General features: G+C 39.6%; 1 protein-coding gene across 1 annotated transcript in view; it reads left to right on the top strand.

Moving 5' to 3' along the window:
• Nucleotides 1-18,389, top strand: part of LOC114667806 (aminopeptidase N-like) — a 95,064-nt gene extending 76,675 nt beyond the window's left edge. Inside the window, exons 18-20 of the mRNA XM_028823279.2 lie at nt 8,910-9,050; nt 12,987-13,068; nt 17,464-18,389. Coding sequence (XP_028679112.2) covers nt 8,910-9,050; nt 12,987-13,068; nt 17,464-17,616 — 376 coding nt within the window. The 3' untranslated portion in view covers nt 17,617-18,389. The remainder of the gene's footprint in view (nt 1-8,909; nt 9,051-12,986; nt 13,069-17,463) is intronic.
• Nucleotides 18,390-19,166: the final 777 nt, after the last annotated feature.

The following is a 19,166-nucleotide window of genomic DNA, read 5'->3' as shown; positions in this document are numbered from 1 at the left end:
TAGTATGAAGAATTCACAGGTCTTATACTAAATATGTAATATCAAGAGAAATGTGTCTCAGTTAAGCCACCTCAGACTACTCTAAAGTGAAGTTTTGTTACAATTGTCACTTTGAAGAGGTGAATAACTTATCTATTGATGTTTTATAAGTTTTATGAAGTCCCAAAGAAGCCCTTGTTAAGGCATTGTTGCATAAGAGTAAATGATATGAAATAGATGCATTTTTGCAGTACCTAAACTAAAATTGTTACATATTATATTATATTATATTATATTATATTATATTATATTATATTATGAGAGAGGTATAAAAAGTTTCCGCACTTTCGTATTTTCGTTGGAAATGGTGAAGGCAGGAGGAGAAGTAATTGGGCATTAAAAAGTTGGTACGACGCTGGGAAAATTGAATTGCAAAGGATGGTGACTATGTAGAAAAGTGATGTTATTTGTTTATAAAATTCTTAATAAATAAAGTTAAAAAAAGTGTGAAAACTATTTGAACATCCCTTGTATATTATATTATATTATATTATATTATATTATATATTATCCAGCCCACGGTGTAGCATACGCCGCATAATTATTTATTGATGGGTGAACACTTCCTGAATGACACAGTTGTCCAAATGGAGTGGGTCTGAGGATACGACTGTGAGTGAATGAAAAGATAGACCTCTGGAGAGAGCAACATATAATTGTACGTGACTGAAAACTGGTTTTGGCAGATACAAAGTTGAAAGTTTGTCCCTGTGCCTTATTAATTGTCATTGCAATGGCCAATCTAACAGGAAATTGTCTGCGTGTAAAAGTAAAAGGCAAATTTGAATCTGATGGGGGTCAGGGAAATCCGGGGAATTAGGACAGTTTGTGAGGTAGCAGCCGCGATTGTTTTACACTCTAGTACATTGCGGTGAATGCTGGTAACAGTCAGTATTCTGTCCCCGAACGCCGTATTAGCAAGGCTTCTCTTCCAAGACCCAGTCTGTACGGAGTGTGAGTCGCCCCACTGTTTGTAGTGAACGTGGACAGATAGTTTACTCACCAAGAAGTCAAGGCTGTGAATCCGTATACTTTAATGTAGATTTCTTGCCAGAAGTAATACAAGTATTAGGACATAGAACCATTGATAACTTGAAGGTAAAAGGACGATAATTTCCTTAACCTAAATACAATATGGTGGGAACTAAAGTAAAAACAAAAGCAGCGCCAATAGCAAAAAGGGAGGTAGGGACATACCAAATGTATTACTTAAATGGGGGTGGAGGTAGGAATGTACCAAACAGTTGAATAACAATATTAACACGGGCTGCTGTAGCAGCACACTCCCCGTCTGGTATCGTCAGATAGCACCATTAATCTTGAATATTAACATTACAAGAACAGCCACAATCAACAATAAACCTTAAATGAGTTCTCAGATTCAATAGTCACAAGTAAAACCTTTTCTAACTGAAGATGGTAGAGATTGGTGTGACCTCTGAAGGTTCACGGTACATCAGCCGTGGTGGGACTGAATTGGTCTTTCTGACGAAGTAACAGGACAACTTCGGTGACTGGTCTGAAGAAGGTCTTAACAGTCCCATCTCTGGCAGTCTTTACTTCAACCTTGCGGACCCTTCCGTCATCACTGGGCATGGTCTTTACAATAAGACCCATGGGCCAATCGATCCGATGAGCTTGGTGATCCTTCAGTAAGACCAAATCCCCTTCTTGAAGGTTAGGTATTTGTACTTGCCATCTTCTGCGGTCTTGTAAAAGGTTCAGATACTCTTTTCTCTCTGGTCGTTTCTTCAGTGTTCTCTTAAGTGAAGCAAATCTTGACACCGCTTGCTCACGATTATTGGGAAGAATGGGCCTTGGATTGTGGAGGGGTAATGGAGCTACCCAACTGTTAGAACTATGTTTACAGAATTCCTCGTCCATACTTTTGATGAACTCCTTATCTTCAACAGAAGGAGCTACCTTATTGTCGTCGCTGGTTGTCTGGAAAACTGTATGACCAAGATCGTCTTCAGGCATAACCATACCGAGCTCTTGTATGTTATCAAATACCTGTGTGTGCAGATTAGGTCTCTCTTTCACGAAATAGTGGCATGGGCATTGTCTGAAGTAAGAGACACGCCCCCTTTCAATCACACTTGTCTTATAAGAATGGATGCTGCAAGGTCTGTGTGTTTTATTTATGCAGACATCTCCCACAATGACCCAACCTAAATCAAGTCTCTGGGCATAAGGGGCATCATTTGGGCCATTACACTGTTGACGTACCTTATGGACTCTTAGAATGTCTCTGCCCAGCAAAAGCAAGATGTTAGCATCCTTGTCAAGAGGTGGGACACAGCTGGCTATATGCTTCAGGTGAGGATGGCACCGTGCTACTTCAGGCGTGGGGATCTCCTCCCTGTCACTTGGTAACTGGTCACATTCAATCAGCGTAGGAAGTGGAAACTGTGCGTTCCCTCGCACCGCTTCCACGATAAAACCATCTGCTCTTCTTCCTGTAGCATTCACTAGGCCTGCACATGTGCCTAGGGTATAGGGTGAAGAGTTCCCCTTTAGATTGAACAGGTTAAAGAACTCTGGATCTGCAAGTGAACGATTGCTCTGTTCGTCTAAAATAGCATACATTTTAATGGCCTTCTCTGGTTGTTCCTTGTGGAACACCTTTACAAGACATATTTTCGCACAGGATCTTCCACAAAGTCCTTCTCCACATACCTCGGTACATTTAGATGATACTGGCCTTGGCACTTCTTCAGAGCTCTCCCCGCCATGCCTGGAGAAGGGGATGGAGTACTCTTGGGAATCTGGATGGAGCGCAGTAACATGCTGGTCGCTGCCACACTCAGAGCATTGAATAGTGGCCTTACATTCTCTGGCAAAGTGCTCCATTGAAGCACAACACCTGTAGCAGATTTCATGCCTTCGAAGAAATTCCCTGCGCTCTTGCATGGGCTTCTCTCTGAAAGCACGACACTTCTTTAGAGGGTGCGGTTTTTTATGTATTGGGCAGTAATGGTTGGGATCGTCAATTTTCTCTTCTGTCACATCCTTGCTGGCAGTTGATGTGTTGTCTGAGATTCCAGTCTTACGAACGGAAATAGTGCTCCTTAGGTCCTTATGTCTAGCACTCAAGTTCTCATACCTTGCTGTTGTTGAGCTTGGCACGTGTGCTTCATTCATTGAGAAGCTTGGATCATTTTTGGCCTTGGCAATCTGTCTAACAAATTCTGAGAAAAAGGAGAAAGGTGGAAAGGAGACTTGATGCTGCTGCTTGTACTTGGAACCCGCCAAAGTCCACTTCTCTTGAAGATGGTATGGCAGTTTTGCCACCAAAGGGTTAACACCATGAGCAGTATCTAAATAACTGAGACCGGGTAGATGTGGATCTGTTTTCGCAATTTCAAGTTCAAGAAGAAGGTCACTAAGTTCCAAAAGCTTGCGGTCATCCTTGTTGGACAGTTTAGGAAAGTCCTGTAGTCTTTTGAATAAGGAAAGCTCAATGACTTCGGGGCTTCCATATGTTTGGTTTAGTCTCTCCCAGACAAGGGTGAGGCCTGTGGATGGATTGTTTATATGGACATTTTTAAGTCTTTTGGCATATTCTGTCGATTGCGGCCCAAGCCATCTCACCAGTAGATCTAGTTCTTCCATAGGTGAGATATCTAAGTCGTGGATTGCTGTCTTAAATGTGGATCTCCAGCTCCTATAGTTTTCTGGGAGGTCATCGAACCTTGTGAGACCAGTATTGATGAGTTCTCGGCGGATCATGTACCTTGCAAAGTCCGACATTTCAGCTCTTTCTGATTTCATGCCCACAGGTATTCCTTGTGGATTACTGTAGCTGATGGCATCTGGATCGTGCTTAGGTACTAGTGGGGTAAATGGAGTTGCAGATGGATTCAGCTCAGGTTGTCCAAAGCCTGGGTGTCTTACGACATGACTCATTAAAGAAAACTGAGTCTCTGGAAGCATATAGCATTTCCTGGGAGGTTTAACGAAATTCTGATTATCTGCATCTGGGAAAGGTCTTGGCAGTGCATCAGTAGGTGGTATGAGTTTTGAATACTTGTGGGGATTCATGGTACTCACAATGGGGTGTGGATTAGAGTGGTCTTCCCTACTGGGTGGTGTGGCATCTTCTGGCAGGTTATGTGCTGGGGTATTGTATGTAAAGCTTTCTATTGTGGACTTAAAGGCATTGTCAGTATTCTGATCTAAGACAAACTGGGAAGTTCGTTTTACGGGATCTTCTGTGGTGGTCAGCCTGAGGGGATGGTTGACTTCGTCCTCTTCCTCTACGGCCTCTTCCAAAATACTCAATTTGGCCAAAGCTGCTGCCTCCTCTCGTTGCGTTTGGAGGACCTCTAACTCTGCTTGCATGCGGGCTGCTTCTGCCTTAAGGGCTGCTTCCTTTTTAATAAAGGCAGACTGAATCTTAGCTGCCTCTGCTTCTGCACGGGCTAAAACCAGTTGGTTGCTTAAGTCTGATCTCTGGGAATTTGATTGTAGGGATTTAAATGATTTTCTAGAGTGCCTAGATGAGACAGAATAGCAGGATGCGGTATCATTAAACTGCCTTATCCTATTTTTTAACCTTGACTTGACTTCAAGAAATGTGATGTGCCTTTGCTGATCAAGGAGAGTAATGCCATTTAACTCCTGTAATGCTTCTTCCATGTTTATATTTAACAAAAAGGCAGAATACTTCTCAAAATGTCTTTTATAGTTCTCATAGGTATGTTTAAGTCTTGCAAACAAGTCCTTTAATTGCTCTGGACTGTCACTGGCATCATCAGCAATGGCAATGCAATGAATAGTTTTGCTCCATAAATCTAAAAGTCTGTTTGACATTTCTATCCTTTGACTTTCAAACCCTTCTCTGATTTTTAAAGATGGCTTAACTGTGCGTTTAGGTCGGGCAGACAGTTCACCTTCTATTCCAATATCATCTTCAGGTGGGAGTAATTCACCTTTTGGTTCCTGGGACTCCAATTCTAGTGAATGCGCTGATTCCTGCTGAGACATACTGCGATGAGGAGCGCTGGGCGGGGCCGAGCCGAGTGCGAGCACGCAGGGGTCACGGAAAGTTCAGCAAAACAGCGGCGCAGCAGTGTCGGCGCGAAAGTTCCAGCTCCTTCGTTACGCAGTGAGTCAATAAACAATGATATTTGCACAGAGCCCTTCAACTGCGTGGAAATTTAAAGTAAAACTACTAAGTAAACTGAACAAAGACAAAAATAGCAAGATAGTCGCCGTTTGAGCTGTCGTTGACTAGTAGCGTTTAAAGAGTTCAGCGTTTTAGGTATAACGAAGACAAGTACTTAAGGAACAGTTCTTTGCTAGTTGCCCCAAAGTAACGGAGTTAGGAATATATACAGCAGTCTTTGATTAGCCCCAGGCTTGACACGATCAGGCATTAGAAATCCGTCCTTTTACTATTCTGTCCCCGAACGCCGTATTAGCAAGGCTTCTCTTCCAAGACCCAGTCTGTACGGAGTGTGAGTCGCCCCACTGTTTGTAGTGAACGTGGACAGATAGTTTACTCACCAAGAAGTCAAGGCTGTGAATCCGTATACTTTAATGTAGATTTCTTGCCAGAAGTAATACAAGTATTAGGACATAGAACCATTGATAACTTGAAGGTAAAAGGACGATAATTTCCTTAACCTAAATACAATATGGTGGGAACTAAAGTAAAAAGAAAAGCAGCGCCAATAGCAAAAAGGGCGGTAGGGACATACCAAATGTATTACTTAAATGGGGGTGGAGGTAGGAATGTACCAAACAGTTGAATAACAATATTAACACGGGCTGCTGTAGCAGCACAGTCAGTGTAGTGCCTTTACAGAGACTTCTTGCTGGCATGAGGTTTCTGAGAAGCATGACGACTGAAGTAATTTTAAGTTTGAGTTTATGCGGAGGCATGCCAGTGGGAGTAAGACTACTAAGAAATTCTTTGGGGAATGAAAGTTGATGTGCGGGATCTGAGCGCCTCTGTGTGTGTGTCTCTCTCTCTCTCACGCGCCTGTATGTGTGTGTCTCTCTTGCACACCTGTGTGTGTGTGTCTCTTTCTCATGCGCCTGTGTGTGTCGCTCTCTCTCTCTCTCTGGCTCGCTCGCTCGCTGCACAGGGAATGCACAGGGAGAGACTGAACACGTGTGGAAATCATTGGCGCTCACGGCTGCTTAGTGAATTGTTGGTGGGCGGGGCTCGGTGAGTTGGCTTGCGGGGCTCTGTCTTGCTCCTTGCCTGCCATGGTCGGCTGCTTAGTGAATTGTTGGTGGGCGGGGCTCTGTGAGTTGGCAGGCGTGGCTCTGTCTTGTGTGCGTTTTGCTTGCCATGGACTTAGTGAATTATATATATAGATTATATTATACTAGCCATGTGTGCCCAACTACGTTGTTAAAGTTGTCTGTGAAGGGCTCCCTGTTTAAACTCGGCTGCCAGTCATGAACTGGGCCCTTCGTCACACAGCATTATGATTTTTTATAAGGGAAACAAAATTACAAAACAAAACCCTTGGACATTGATTCAATAGGAACGGCCTACTCGGAATCACTGTCCGAATAGTAATTATGTGGTGGTGGAGGAGCATTTCTGCTTCTCTCCGTTCACAGTCCGTCTCGTTTTCATGACTCTGTCGTTTCCTCTCACGATCTCTTCTCAACCTTTCTCCAATCTCGCAGGTTGCTTTGTGGCAATCCAAAGAGTAAGGAAGAAGCAATGCTTCTTTCTTGAACTCCAAACGCCGACTCATGGAAAATCACAGAAGTGTGTCCGACTTATATACTCTGACTGCCAACTCCAAGAAGTGGGTGAACATTCGATTTGGACGAAGTGCTGCCAACGACGGTCGATAGAAACACAAAAAACCACAGTCTCGACAACGAAGCAGGTGTCGACGCCAGATCTAAACACAAAGAGTGGTGTCGACGCCAGATCTAAACACAAAGAGTGGTATCGACAGTGTTTGTAAACAAAAGTAACAATCAAGGTGTTGTGTATTCAGCCAGTACAAACAGCACGTAGTCTCCTTTAGTTCAATCCTCTTTAATCACCACACTCCAGCCTCATCAAATGATCCTCCCCCTCACTTCCTCTCCTCCTCCATCACTACTGCCCTCTACTGAACACAGCAGGAACACCACACAAGGCAGTGAATTCGCAGACAAACAATGATCAAGATCCAAATGAAGATTATATTATATTATATTATATTATATTATATTATATTATATTATATTATATTATATTATATTATATTATATTATACTAGAGAAAGAGCCTGTTTCGACAACGTAAGATGATACGGGCACAAGTGGAATAGTAAAAAGTATAAGCACCACAAACCTGATATAGGTGTATTGAATGAATGCGTAATTAGGCCTCGAGCTGTAGTTGAAATCGCCTTTCAGGCCTCTAGAGCTTTAATCGAAGTTGCCTTTCTCTTTGAATTTTTGTGGCCGTAAATCTGTGCATTCGGCTTCGGACAGACGTGAGTGAGTGACTGAGTAGGCTGGCGAATTATATATAAGATTATATTATGACTACACGGTGATGAAGATGTTAGTACTGGTGTCTCAAACATTCAGAAGAACAAAATCAAATTCTTTTCTAGTGAATGTCTGTGTAGAATATTCACAAACGCCCTCCATCTGTGTGAGCTTTTCTATGGATACTTCAATTTTCCTTCCACATTGTGCTTGGAAGATTGGTGACTCTAACCTGGGCTGGTGTAAATTAGTGCATGTGTAGACGAGTGTGCTGTACAATGGACTGATAGAATATCTAGTGTTGGTTCTTGGTAAAGCACGTTTAGTAAACAGATATTGCGGACCTACTATATTCTATGACTGTTCATGTGTTCATTAGTTTTCACTTCACGTAAAGCTGCCTTGAATGATTTTTGGAAAGCATTTCTATTGCTGCCTCACTTACAATATCTGCTGCCTTATGAGAGTTTTCAGAGTTGCTCTTTGTGATATCAGAGGCTTCTACTGTGTTGGATTCATGTGCATTTCTGATTAGAATTTTGGAAGTCACTGTTGATTTACTGCATGTTCTGTTCCAAAGATAATTCAAGATTTGTTCTCATTACCTTGAATGTCAAAGCCAAATGACAAAGCCAGTTTCAGGATAGGAAGAATACCGTTATTTGACACACGTGCTGAGTCACCACAGTGCCACAAAAGAGAGGACTGGATTACAGCTGCTGACTGTACTTCTTAAATACACAGTTAAGTACACAAGGATGTGATTAGTTTCATTTCCCATGTCCTTGCAAGTTACTGATAAAGGACCATTGGAGTCAGGATTCCACAGCAGTAGACTATACTCCTTCTCTTATCAATACTTGCACAGAAGCAGGAGCAGGACTGGCTCACAGATCAACAGGCTTTATTTAATTAATATGCCTTCTATGAGTGCTAAAGGCAAATAGTAAACAGCTACAGCTGCAAGGACTTAATGTATTCAATATATTCAATATACTGCATAATCAAATGGTGAAAATCATATTTATCCGTTGAAATGAACTCTCGTGCTAAATCTAAAAATGTTTACAATGTGGGAGGATGTCCAACACAAACCTGAGGTTCTGGAACTGTGAGGCAGCAAGCAGCCCTTTTTATTGTACTGCTAGGTTTCACTTTGTACTGGTGAAATAAACCCCAAAAATGGAAGATTAAATATATCCATAAATTCAGTTATAAAATTTGTATCTTCAGTATAAGTCTGTTCTAAACAAATGTTGTATTTTAAATGACAAAATTGTGTTGTTTTCACAAATCTACTTTGTTGAAACATTTATCTTAATTTCCAATATTATTACCGTAAGTTAATGTTATTGGTAAAGTATTCTGTAAACAATCAGGATTCTGATGTCAAATGTTTCTGTATTTACCAGATATTTAGAATATTCCTTGAATCAAGAATACATACGAAAGCAAGATTCCATATCTACCATAAGTTATATTGCAAGCAACGTGGTGGGACAGTCTTTGGTTTGGGACTTCATTCGATCCCGTTGGGAAACTCTGTTCAATAAGTGAGTCTTCTTTTTATTGATTTCAGTATGACTTCATATTCCACTGTTAAACATACATGGGAGAGACATGAAGGTATAGTTGGTCCAACAGGATAATTGCCACATTGGGTTTCTCTACTTTTATTTAGAATGATTAATCATCATGTCTTTATCTTCTGGGCCAGGACTATAAAAATTAATGATTTTAGACAGAATCCCAGTTTTTTGTTGTGTTTTTGGGTGGTATAAATTAAATAAACAAACATACACACCTCCAAATGTCATGTGAAAAGACAATTACCCCTCAGGGATTAATACAGTGTACCAATAAAATATATATAGGAAGGACAGCTCCATTAAATGAAAAACTTTTGGGTACCAACTGTGTCATGCTATGTATTGTCCAAAATAATAACCAAAACAACACTCTTTACTAATTGTGGGTGTCTCCCAATGCAGGGCTGAAATTCAAATCAAAATAATTTAGCTAGTTAGCTAGGTCACATCCACAGCAGAGCTCCATCCAATTGGTAGCTGTTGCTTGAAATGACACCTCCTGGGAAGCTTGGGTTTTTACGGTGACTGAACCTGAATTGGCAGAGTCTGTTGCCTCACTGGGGGGTTTCTCGACTCCATGGCAAAAGAAAGAGATGACACTGTTAGCGATTGCCCCCTCTCATCCCAGTTGCTTATTACATACCTCGACAGAGCCTGTAAGGAGATTTTCTGACATGCATGCGGGACAATATATATATATATATATATATACTGTATATCTTCTTATATAATATGCTACCGTGGCTGTTCGTTTGTCAGTCCAGGATTTTAAATCACCTGTAGCTCGCAAACCGTTTGACCTATTGAGCTGAAATTTGGTACACATATACTTTGTGACGTCTACTATACTTTTTTGGCGTGATGATTGACCTCCAAGGTTATTCCTCTTTTTATTTATTTTTTTATTGTAGAATCAACTCTCGGCAGTGGCCAGCAGGGCGGCCGTGCGGCGCATGCATTTGGGCGCCATTCTCATTCCTACCACCTTCGCCGTCACTTCCCCTACATCTTCATATCTTAAATCATTATTAAGTCTTCAATCTGCCTCAAGTGCCAGCTTAAGTGAAAAATTAAGGAAAATGTACTAAGTAATTGCAACATAAACACTGACTTAATCACTTTTAATGCGAAAAGATGCCGACAAAAGAAGAGAAGAAGCGGGCCTCTAGGGTGAAGAAAAGAAGAGCTGCTCAGGAAGCAGCAAGCGCATCAACCTCTGAGCAAACGAATGCTAAACGTACGGAGAAAGAGAATGAAAACTATGACTGCTCAAGTCAAGTGTATTCAATGCTCATTATCGTGCAGTGCGCCATTACTGTCTAGTCTATTATAATAAAAACATCCTGGGATGAGACGTGACTCTGTAAGAGAGATACTTTCACATCCCGTGAGTCGAAACTTTGTGCCAAGAGATTTAACCATGCCCGGGGCTGAAAATAAAAGACAAAGAGTAGATAACAAACTAGAACGTCGTAAAGAATTCAAAAACGTTTGCACGATACACATGCAGAGCAGGTTAGAGATAACGAAAGTACTAAAATTCAAAAGTCTCAAAAAAATGATAGTAAAGATCGCATTAGCGTAAACAAACAGAAATTATTACTCCGTGAAATAACGGAACAGTGAAAAGAGACTGAATATATTGTTCAGATTTAAACTTTAAGTTGGAGAATTGTCTAATTCATGTTGCCATCAGGGAAAAGTAGTGTTTCTTCCCAATTAAGAGGCGTATCCGCAAGAATTAAAAGATTTGTTGTTTGGTGAAAGTGAAATCCACATACGCAAGCGACAGAGACGTGAAGTTGCTGGCACATAGTGCAGGCCGGGGGGTTGGTGAGCAAAGCGAGCAGGGGGCAAAACCCCCTAGTATATATATATATATATATATATATATATATATATATATATATATATATATATATATATGCACACTGTGGTCTGAACACACACTAGATTGACTAAAAGGGAAATAAAAATTAAAAAGAAAGATACTTCTGATTTGGCAGTTACAGTTGTTGAATGATGAATTTATGTGGAGGACTTCATTCAGACTGAGTTATGCTCATAATTAAATGAACTATAGCTTGGCTATTGTTTGAAAGGCTGTCCAATCTAGGATGTACAATTCTACTTAGACATTTATCCACCCATTATCCAACCTGCTATATCCTAACTACAGGGTCATGAGGGTCTGCTGGAGCCAATCCCAGCCAGCACAGGGTCGCAAGGCAGGAAACAAACCCCAGAAAGGGCGCCAGCCCACCGCAGGGCTCACACACCCACACACCAAGCACACACTTGGGACAATTTAGGATCGCCAATGCACCTAACCTGCATGTCTTTGGACTGTGGGAGGAAACCCACACAGACATGGGGAGAACATGCAAACTCCATGCAAGGAGGACCCGGGAAACGAACCCGGGTCTCCTTACTGCGAGGCAGCAGCGCTACCACTGCGCCACCGTACCGCCCTTAGACATTTATTCATCTTCTATAGGATTATTTCTTTTTTGCACAGAAAATGTTTTTGTTGAGTCTGTAACATTCCATTTCTGTCCCTTCTTTCATGAATTCCTTCCTCTCTGTAAAATAACAAACATGCCATTCCTTAGCCTTGTGATCCTTTGAGTATGTTGGCTTTTTAATGAAGTTTCTACTAAGGTTTTTATATACCTTCTCTTTGTGTATATTGGCTATTTTTTCATTTCATTTGTAAAGAGACAGATCTGTTTCAAACATGAGAAATCTCAACAAAAGTTTAGTTTATGAAATGGGCAGACGTCGACAAGACAGGCAGAGAAAGACAGAGCTGCTATTTACAGTCATTCTGGCTGCATGGCCAGACGCATGAAATTCTCAGACTCACATGTAAATCTTTTTTTTTCAGAGTGTTAATTTCTTGGATGCACTTTCTCTATACATGTTGTTCTAATATTCCATGCAGACACCCTCCACAAGTTACAGGACCTCTTTATTTACTTAAATTACAATGGCAGCTGACAGGTCATGACCCACAATACTCCTTACTTGGGAAGCAGAGCACTGTAGAAGCTGTTGTCCACTCTTGTGCAGTTTCCTGCTTTATCGGGCAGTCAGTCTGGTTTTCCACAATTTTTTGCATATGATACAATATGCCGGAGACAGCTTAATAACCTATTTGTATCTAAGCAGAGTGTAAATATTTATCCATTTGCAGTTCTGTCATAGAATCACATGAGTGTTCAATGGGGATGTGGGATTATGGATCAGTTAGGGTGACTTGAGTGGACTGGCATTGATTCCTGACGTGCAACTGTAGCAGACTCTGTGGACCTGTGACCCTTATAAGTGCCATAAAGGACAGACAGGTATGCAGGCTGGACAGGAAAATGACTTCTTACCCGGCTGGAAGTTTTTAAAGGATGGACCTGCAGAAGTAAAGGACTAACTGTCAGCCGCTGCTAAGTTGTTATCCTGAGTCTTGCATGTACTTCACATTCAAGCAGACGTTTGGTGCTCATTCTAGTAGTAAACAGATGATGAACCCTGGGATTACCTCAGTCGCCCTTAGATTTTTAAACTGCTATTGAACCAAACGATTACAACATTCTAATTTTCAAAAACATTGAATTACTTTTGCCATTTAATTTTATTTTCTTTCCCAGCGGATTTGACAAATCTTATCCTTTTATTCTCAGCATCCCTTTTTCTCATCCACGATTTTAATTAAATTTACATTTTATAGTACCAATCTGATAGCAGGAAATTAAAGGACCCACAAGTCACCTTGAGCCTTGAGCTGCTTGTACCTTTGCAAAGACGTTGATGCGACAGTGGGATTGGCTATACAGTAAATGTCATTTTCTTGTGATGAGTGTGCAGTGTTGACACATCAGACTATAACAAGTTTGCTTTTGGCAGGTATGGCTCCAGCTTTTTCCTGTTTTCACACATCATAAATAAGGTGTCTGAGAGATTTGCATCGGAATCAGAGCTCAGACAGGTATGTATCCTCCCATTTGGGCAAGGGGCACTAATGTTTCCTTGACTTTAAGTACACAGGGAGCCATGCAGAGGTCTTTATCTTGGTTCTTGTCTCGTTCAGGGTGAATTTGCTTCCATGTTTTAAAAATAACAATTTCCTTTGATAATGGAAGGGCCACGAAATAGTACACAGTAGATTGTTGTTAATTATCTTATTCATCTTTAAATAAATTCTTTTGTGAATTTCCCCTTGGGATTAATAAAGTATCTACTCTATCTATCTATCTATCTATCTATCTATCTATCTATCTATCTATCTATCTATCTATCTATCTATCTATCTATCTATCTATCTATCTTACTGCTGGCTTTGTGCAGACAGTGAAATAGTGAATGCTCTAAACCAGGGGTAGGCAACGTCGGTCCTGGAGTGCCACAGTATGTGCAGGTTTTTGTTCCAACCCAGTTCCTTAACGAGAACTCAATTATTGCTGATGAAGCACATATTGCTTAAGTGACATTTTAATGCTTCATTTTAGTGGCCTCGCTTGTTAAGGTTCTCCAACCTTAATTGCTTATTTCAATCTTAAACTGCTGCATTCAGTGTTTTAATTGCTCCTTATTAGCAATAAGATGTAAAAGACAAAGCAGCCAGCAGTTCTCCAGCTAGCTTTTTTCCAATTACATCTGTGTGTGTTCATCATGCACGGTTTGATTTAATAAAACACTTAATAGAAAAATGTGACAGACTGAAAATGATCTGTTTTAGGCTTCAAATCATTTGGATGATATCCTTGGAAAGGAAAAAAATCTACGATATAAAAGGCTTACATTGCACAGACTAACAAGCCATAAAATTAAATAAGGTCTGAGATTGGCAATGATTGGTTTCTAATTAAGCAATTGGGTTGAATGAAAACCTGTAGCCACTGTGGCTCACCAGGACCGACATTGCCTACCCCTGTTTTACATCTTATTGCTAATAAGGAGCAATTAAAACACTGAATGCAGCAGTTTAAGATTGAAATAAGCAATTAAGGTTGGAGAACCTTAACAAGCGAGGCCACTAAAATGAAGCATTAAAATGTCACTTAAGCAATATGTGCTTCATCAGCAATAACTGAGTTCTCGTTAAGGAACTGGGTTGGAACAAAAACCTGCACATACTGTGGCACTCCAGGACCGACGTTGCCTACCCCTGCTCTAAACTCAAATTTTTCTGAGGTCTTCACATGTGAAGAAATGGATAACCTCCCAGCGACTTCTAAGGAGAGTGAGTGATTTGGAAATTGTAGAGGGAGAAGTGCTGCTCAGATTAAATAGGCTGAAATTAAACAAATCAAATCACTAGGACCGGGTAATATTTGTCCTTAAGTTCTTAAGGAGGTTAGTGAGTACATATATAAACCCTTGACACATTTTCAGGAAGTACCTATGCACTGGGGTGATTCCAAAGGACTGGAAAATGGAAAATATTATTTACTGATAAAGAAAGGGTGATCAGGCAGATCTAAGCAACTATAGACCAGTAAGCTTACCGTGCATCACAGGAAAAATAATGGAAGGAATTATTAAAGAAAAGCTTGAGCAACTCATGGCAAGAACAGGAGATTTACTGAACTGTCAGCATGGGCTCAGAAGAGAGGAGTTCATGTTTTACTAGCATGCTGGAATTCTACCAGGAAGCAATAAAAGGATATGATCAAAGTGATGCATATGATTTTACTTATCTTACTTCATAAAGTATTTGATAAGGTGCCACCTGATAGGACATCAAACTAAAAGAAGTGGGAGTTCAAAATGAGTGTGTAGAAACTTGTTAAGAGTAAATTTCACATAAACATTATGAAATTTTCTTCACACAGAGAACCACAGACACATGGAATAAGTTACCAATCAGCGTGGTTGACAGTAGGACTTTAGGGACCTTCAATATGTGTCTTTATGTTATTTTAGAAGAATTAAGTGGTTAGAAATGGTGAACTTTGTTGGACAGAATGGCTTTTTTCTCATTTAGATTTTTCTAATGTTCTAAAGGATTTTGTTTAACTCATGTCAGTCCCAGATGAGCCTAAAATCAGAGACTGAGTTCAGAAGATCGAGTAATGATCTGGCACACCAAGCTAGCTGCAAAGATAGCTAATAGCAGTAGCTCTGATCATTCAGATGAGCTCCCTGCCCCAATATTTGCCTGTTTCATGGTCTTCAGCAAAGCAATGACAGGGAGAACACTTCCACCTCAGGTAAACATGTCAAAACAACTTCTTAAAAGATTATACACCACCCTGCTTACTGTGCTGTTCTACTGATGGCCTTCTTGTTGTCATATAAGTTCATCTGTCTTCATTTGGAGGTCCGACTGCTTTGGAGCTCTCTCCCTCTTGATTTTAGCTCCTTTCATTTTGTTTCTTTATTTAAAAAAATGTAAAATTCACCTTTCTAGAATTTCCTTCTTAGTGCCATGAGTTACATCCTTATTTGTTGTATAATTGTATTTTTAAAGGTGTTTTATTTTATTTAATTACCGTATATACTCGTCTATAAGTTGGGTCTTGAAACCTGAAAAATCAATCATAAAATCAGAACCCGACTTATACACCCATTCAAAAATGCGGCATTTAATTATTTTATTTTTTTTACGTCTTCTTGCTTTCTCCAATCTCGCTCCAGTTTCTCAGACACATCGAATTTTGTTGCAGCAGCGCAGTTACCAATTTCTTTTACTACTCCAATGATGTTTAATTTAAAACCAGCTTCATATTTTCTTCTGATCGAACGCTCCATCATAGATAAGGGATGCTCTTATGATAAAGGTGTATGAGGGTGTGAGATACAAAAAACACAAAACAGTGCAAACGTCACTTTGGAATAGCTTGGGTATTACTGTGTGGTCACGTAGACACAATACATAGAAAAAAAAGGCCGTGTGCTCCATGGTTACTCTCTCAGGTGGGCCATAGCATATCATAATCTCTTGGACCAATAGCATGAGTTTTTCTGCATTTGACTTATACGACTGACATTATAAAATACCAGAAATTAAATGGTAAAATCAAGTCCCAACTTATCTGCGGGAGAATTTATTCCCGAGTATATAATAATAATAATAATAATTCATTACATTTATATAGCGCTTTTCTCAGTACTCAAAGCGCTATCCACACAGAGAGGAACCGGGAAGCGAACCCACAATCTTCCACAGTATCAATGGTATGTATTTATACTGTTTTAAGACTTTATCTTGTAATGAATCCTTGAGTGTCTAGAAAGGTGTAATGACAAGTAAATACAGTGAAAATCGTTTAACACGAAACTGAGGGGACTGACATATTTTTTCATGTTAAAAGAATTTCGTGTTAAAGGATATTACAAAAAAAAACATACAGTATATTCAACAAAATTAAGTTTATTAGAGTACATTTTATTTACATAGATATGTATATATGCATGTATTTAATAAAAATGGGAGCATTCTGAGATCTTGCTTGTTTGAACCAAACAAGTAAAGCCATCTCTAAATCCTCGTGCTTGGCCGTTCTCATCTGTTTTCGCTCTGGCTCAAACTTACTCCGTTCAAATATTTCCGTAATTTGCTCTCTTTTTTTAATTACTGTATTGTTGATAATGTACTGTAGAGTTAGCAATATCAAAATCTTTACAGATTTCCGTTTTCGTCTTCTGTTTTTGATCAACAGCCTTAAGAAGCTCCATCTTCATTTTAAGCGAAATAGCAGTTTGCTTTCCCCCTGAGCTCTTTGCCATTGTGCTCGTAAAAAAATTCTTCTAAAACAGAAAAAAAAACGAAAACCAAACTCACTGATTTTTACTCACACTGCGATGTACTCGTCACCGAATTCCAAAGCTAACTGATGAGAGATGAGATGTTTTTGTGTGGCGTTTGTAGGGGTGGAGGGTGAAAGTAGCTTAGATAAACAAAATTGGCTCGGGTCACAGGCTATTCCGAGGGTATTTCAAAGCCAAGTTAGCCTCCTTTCTACGAAACATGTGAAACCACCACTCTTTCATTTCACACCCCTCTTAAATCTCGCCTGCGCGGCTGGTGTTTTTCGTATTTTGTTCATTCCCAGAAGGGAAATCTTTTCGTGTTAAGCGATTTTCGTTTCATGTTAAGAGAAAAAAATGCATGAAAATACATAGTAGTTTGTCGGGACCGTTGTATTATTTTGTGTTAACCGATATTTCGTCTTAAGCGTTTTCGCGTTAAACGTATTTCACTGTATAATGTATTATTATTATTATTATTATTATTATTATTATTATTATTATTATTATTATTATTATTATAGTAACAGTTCAGTTCCCAGTACTGTGGGTGAGCTGTTTCTTGTGATGGAAGGAACCCATCATTGTGAGGCCAGTTCTGCTTATTTCTCTTTTTGCTTTTCCAAACCAGCTTGAGCAGTTCAAGAAGGACAATGAACACATTGGCTTTGGTGTGGCAGCACCGACTATGACCCTGGCTTTGGAGAGAACCAGATCAAATATCAAGTGGGTGAACAAAAACAAGCAAGAGGTGCTAAAGTGGTTCCAGGAGGCCTCAGAGTAGCACAGAAATGTCACGGCCATTATCTCGGCTGGATCACATCTGACATTGACATGCTGAGCAGGGAGACATTGAAGGCCTTGAGGCAGTGGCATAACTAGAATTTGATGGGCCCAGTTTCTAAAAAATAAATCAGGACCTCCCCAATGTTAAATTAAAATAAATTTGAAAATGACTACCATCAAAGAGATATGTCAAGCATAAAAGCTATATAAAATCATAATTAACCTTTATGGAGTTGTGGAAATGGTAACCTCATTAATCTTTTCTTTCCAGTGTTAAATAGGCCAGCATGTTAATAACAAGACTTTTAAAACAACAAGCATGCAGTCACCAGGGTCCCTTGGACCCTGGTGCAAATGCAGGCCACACTACCTAGTGGTATCCCACTGCCCTGTGGTCCTGAGGGCCTCTCCATTTTATGCCATGTCTTGTCTTTACAGCAGCACATTAATGTCACCTGGTTTGGCTGATGTGTGCTGTGTACGGTGTCATGTAAAGTAAAAATGGAGGATTAAAACCTAGAGAAGGTGGCATGATTTACTTTGAGGATACCAATTTGAAATTAAGAGTTCCTCTGGAGTTTCATTCAGCCAACAGATAACAAATGTCTTTAAGAAAATGGAAGCAATAAAAATTCACAGCAGTGGACATTTTCAAATTTTATTACTGGATGTATAGGATCATTATTGTATAGTGAAATTATGTTAGAATATTGAATCTTAAAGAATGTGGTGGAAATATTTTTCCTTTGATTAAAACAAAAAGTTGTCCAATTTAAAACAAACTTTTACATATTCATTTTTATCAATAATAAAGAAAAACAAATTTCTATTTAGGCATTTTTCAAGTTTATTTATTCAATATTTGGTGATTCTCTCAGCTATGTGTCATTTATTTATATTTCTTTTTTGCCATCAATTTTTTTTATTGAAGTTAAATAAGAAAACAGCAATGGAAATCAATCTTATTCAAAAATTAAAAATGAAGATAAGTAATAGAAACAATGCCCCATGACACCTGTGCCTCATCTATCCCACCCTAAACACCCTTTAAAGAGTTCCTTTGTGGATCATTGATGACCGTGTAGACTGAAGAGGAAGACATGACAGACACTACGATCCCAAAAGCAGAGAAGAGACTTGGCAAAAAGGAGAAATTAGAAATTAAGTCATTAAGACTGACAACGCAACACTGACTGGCGGCCAACCGGCTCCCAAACATGTGCATAGAAAACTGCCACTTGTCAGGATTGATGCAAGATGATCTGTTGATCTGTGCAAAAGTTCTGTGAAAGTTCAACCAAGACTAGGTTAACACTATGTTTTAGTTTGGGAAAATGGTTCAAAGGTTTTAACAGAAAATAAGCAGGCAAGAATCAGAGAGGAAAGGTCCAATACTTCAATTGTTTACTTGTTCAAATATAATATCAGTTACATACAATATAATAGCAATATACATGCAGATATAGGAATTGTACTATTGACAAAGATATATGATTTATACTATTGACTTACAGTAATACAGATATGTGAATTATACTATTGACTTAC

This window comes from Erpetoichthys calabaricus, chromosome 17, assembly GCF_900747795.2.
Source record: "Erpetoichthys calabaricus chromosome 17, fErpCal1.3, whole genome shotgun sequence".
Taxonomy (NCBI): domain Eukaryota; kingdom Metazoa; phylum Chordata; class Cladistia; order Polypteriformes; family Polypteridae; genus Erpetoichthys; species Erpetoichthys calabaricus.
The sequence above is the reverse complement of the archived record's forward strand: the minus strand, read 5'-3'. Positions and strand labels throughout refer to the sequence as shown.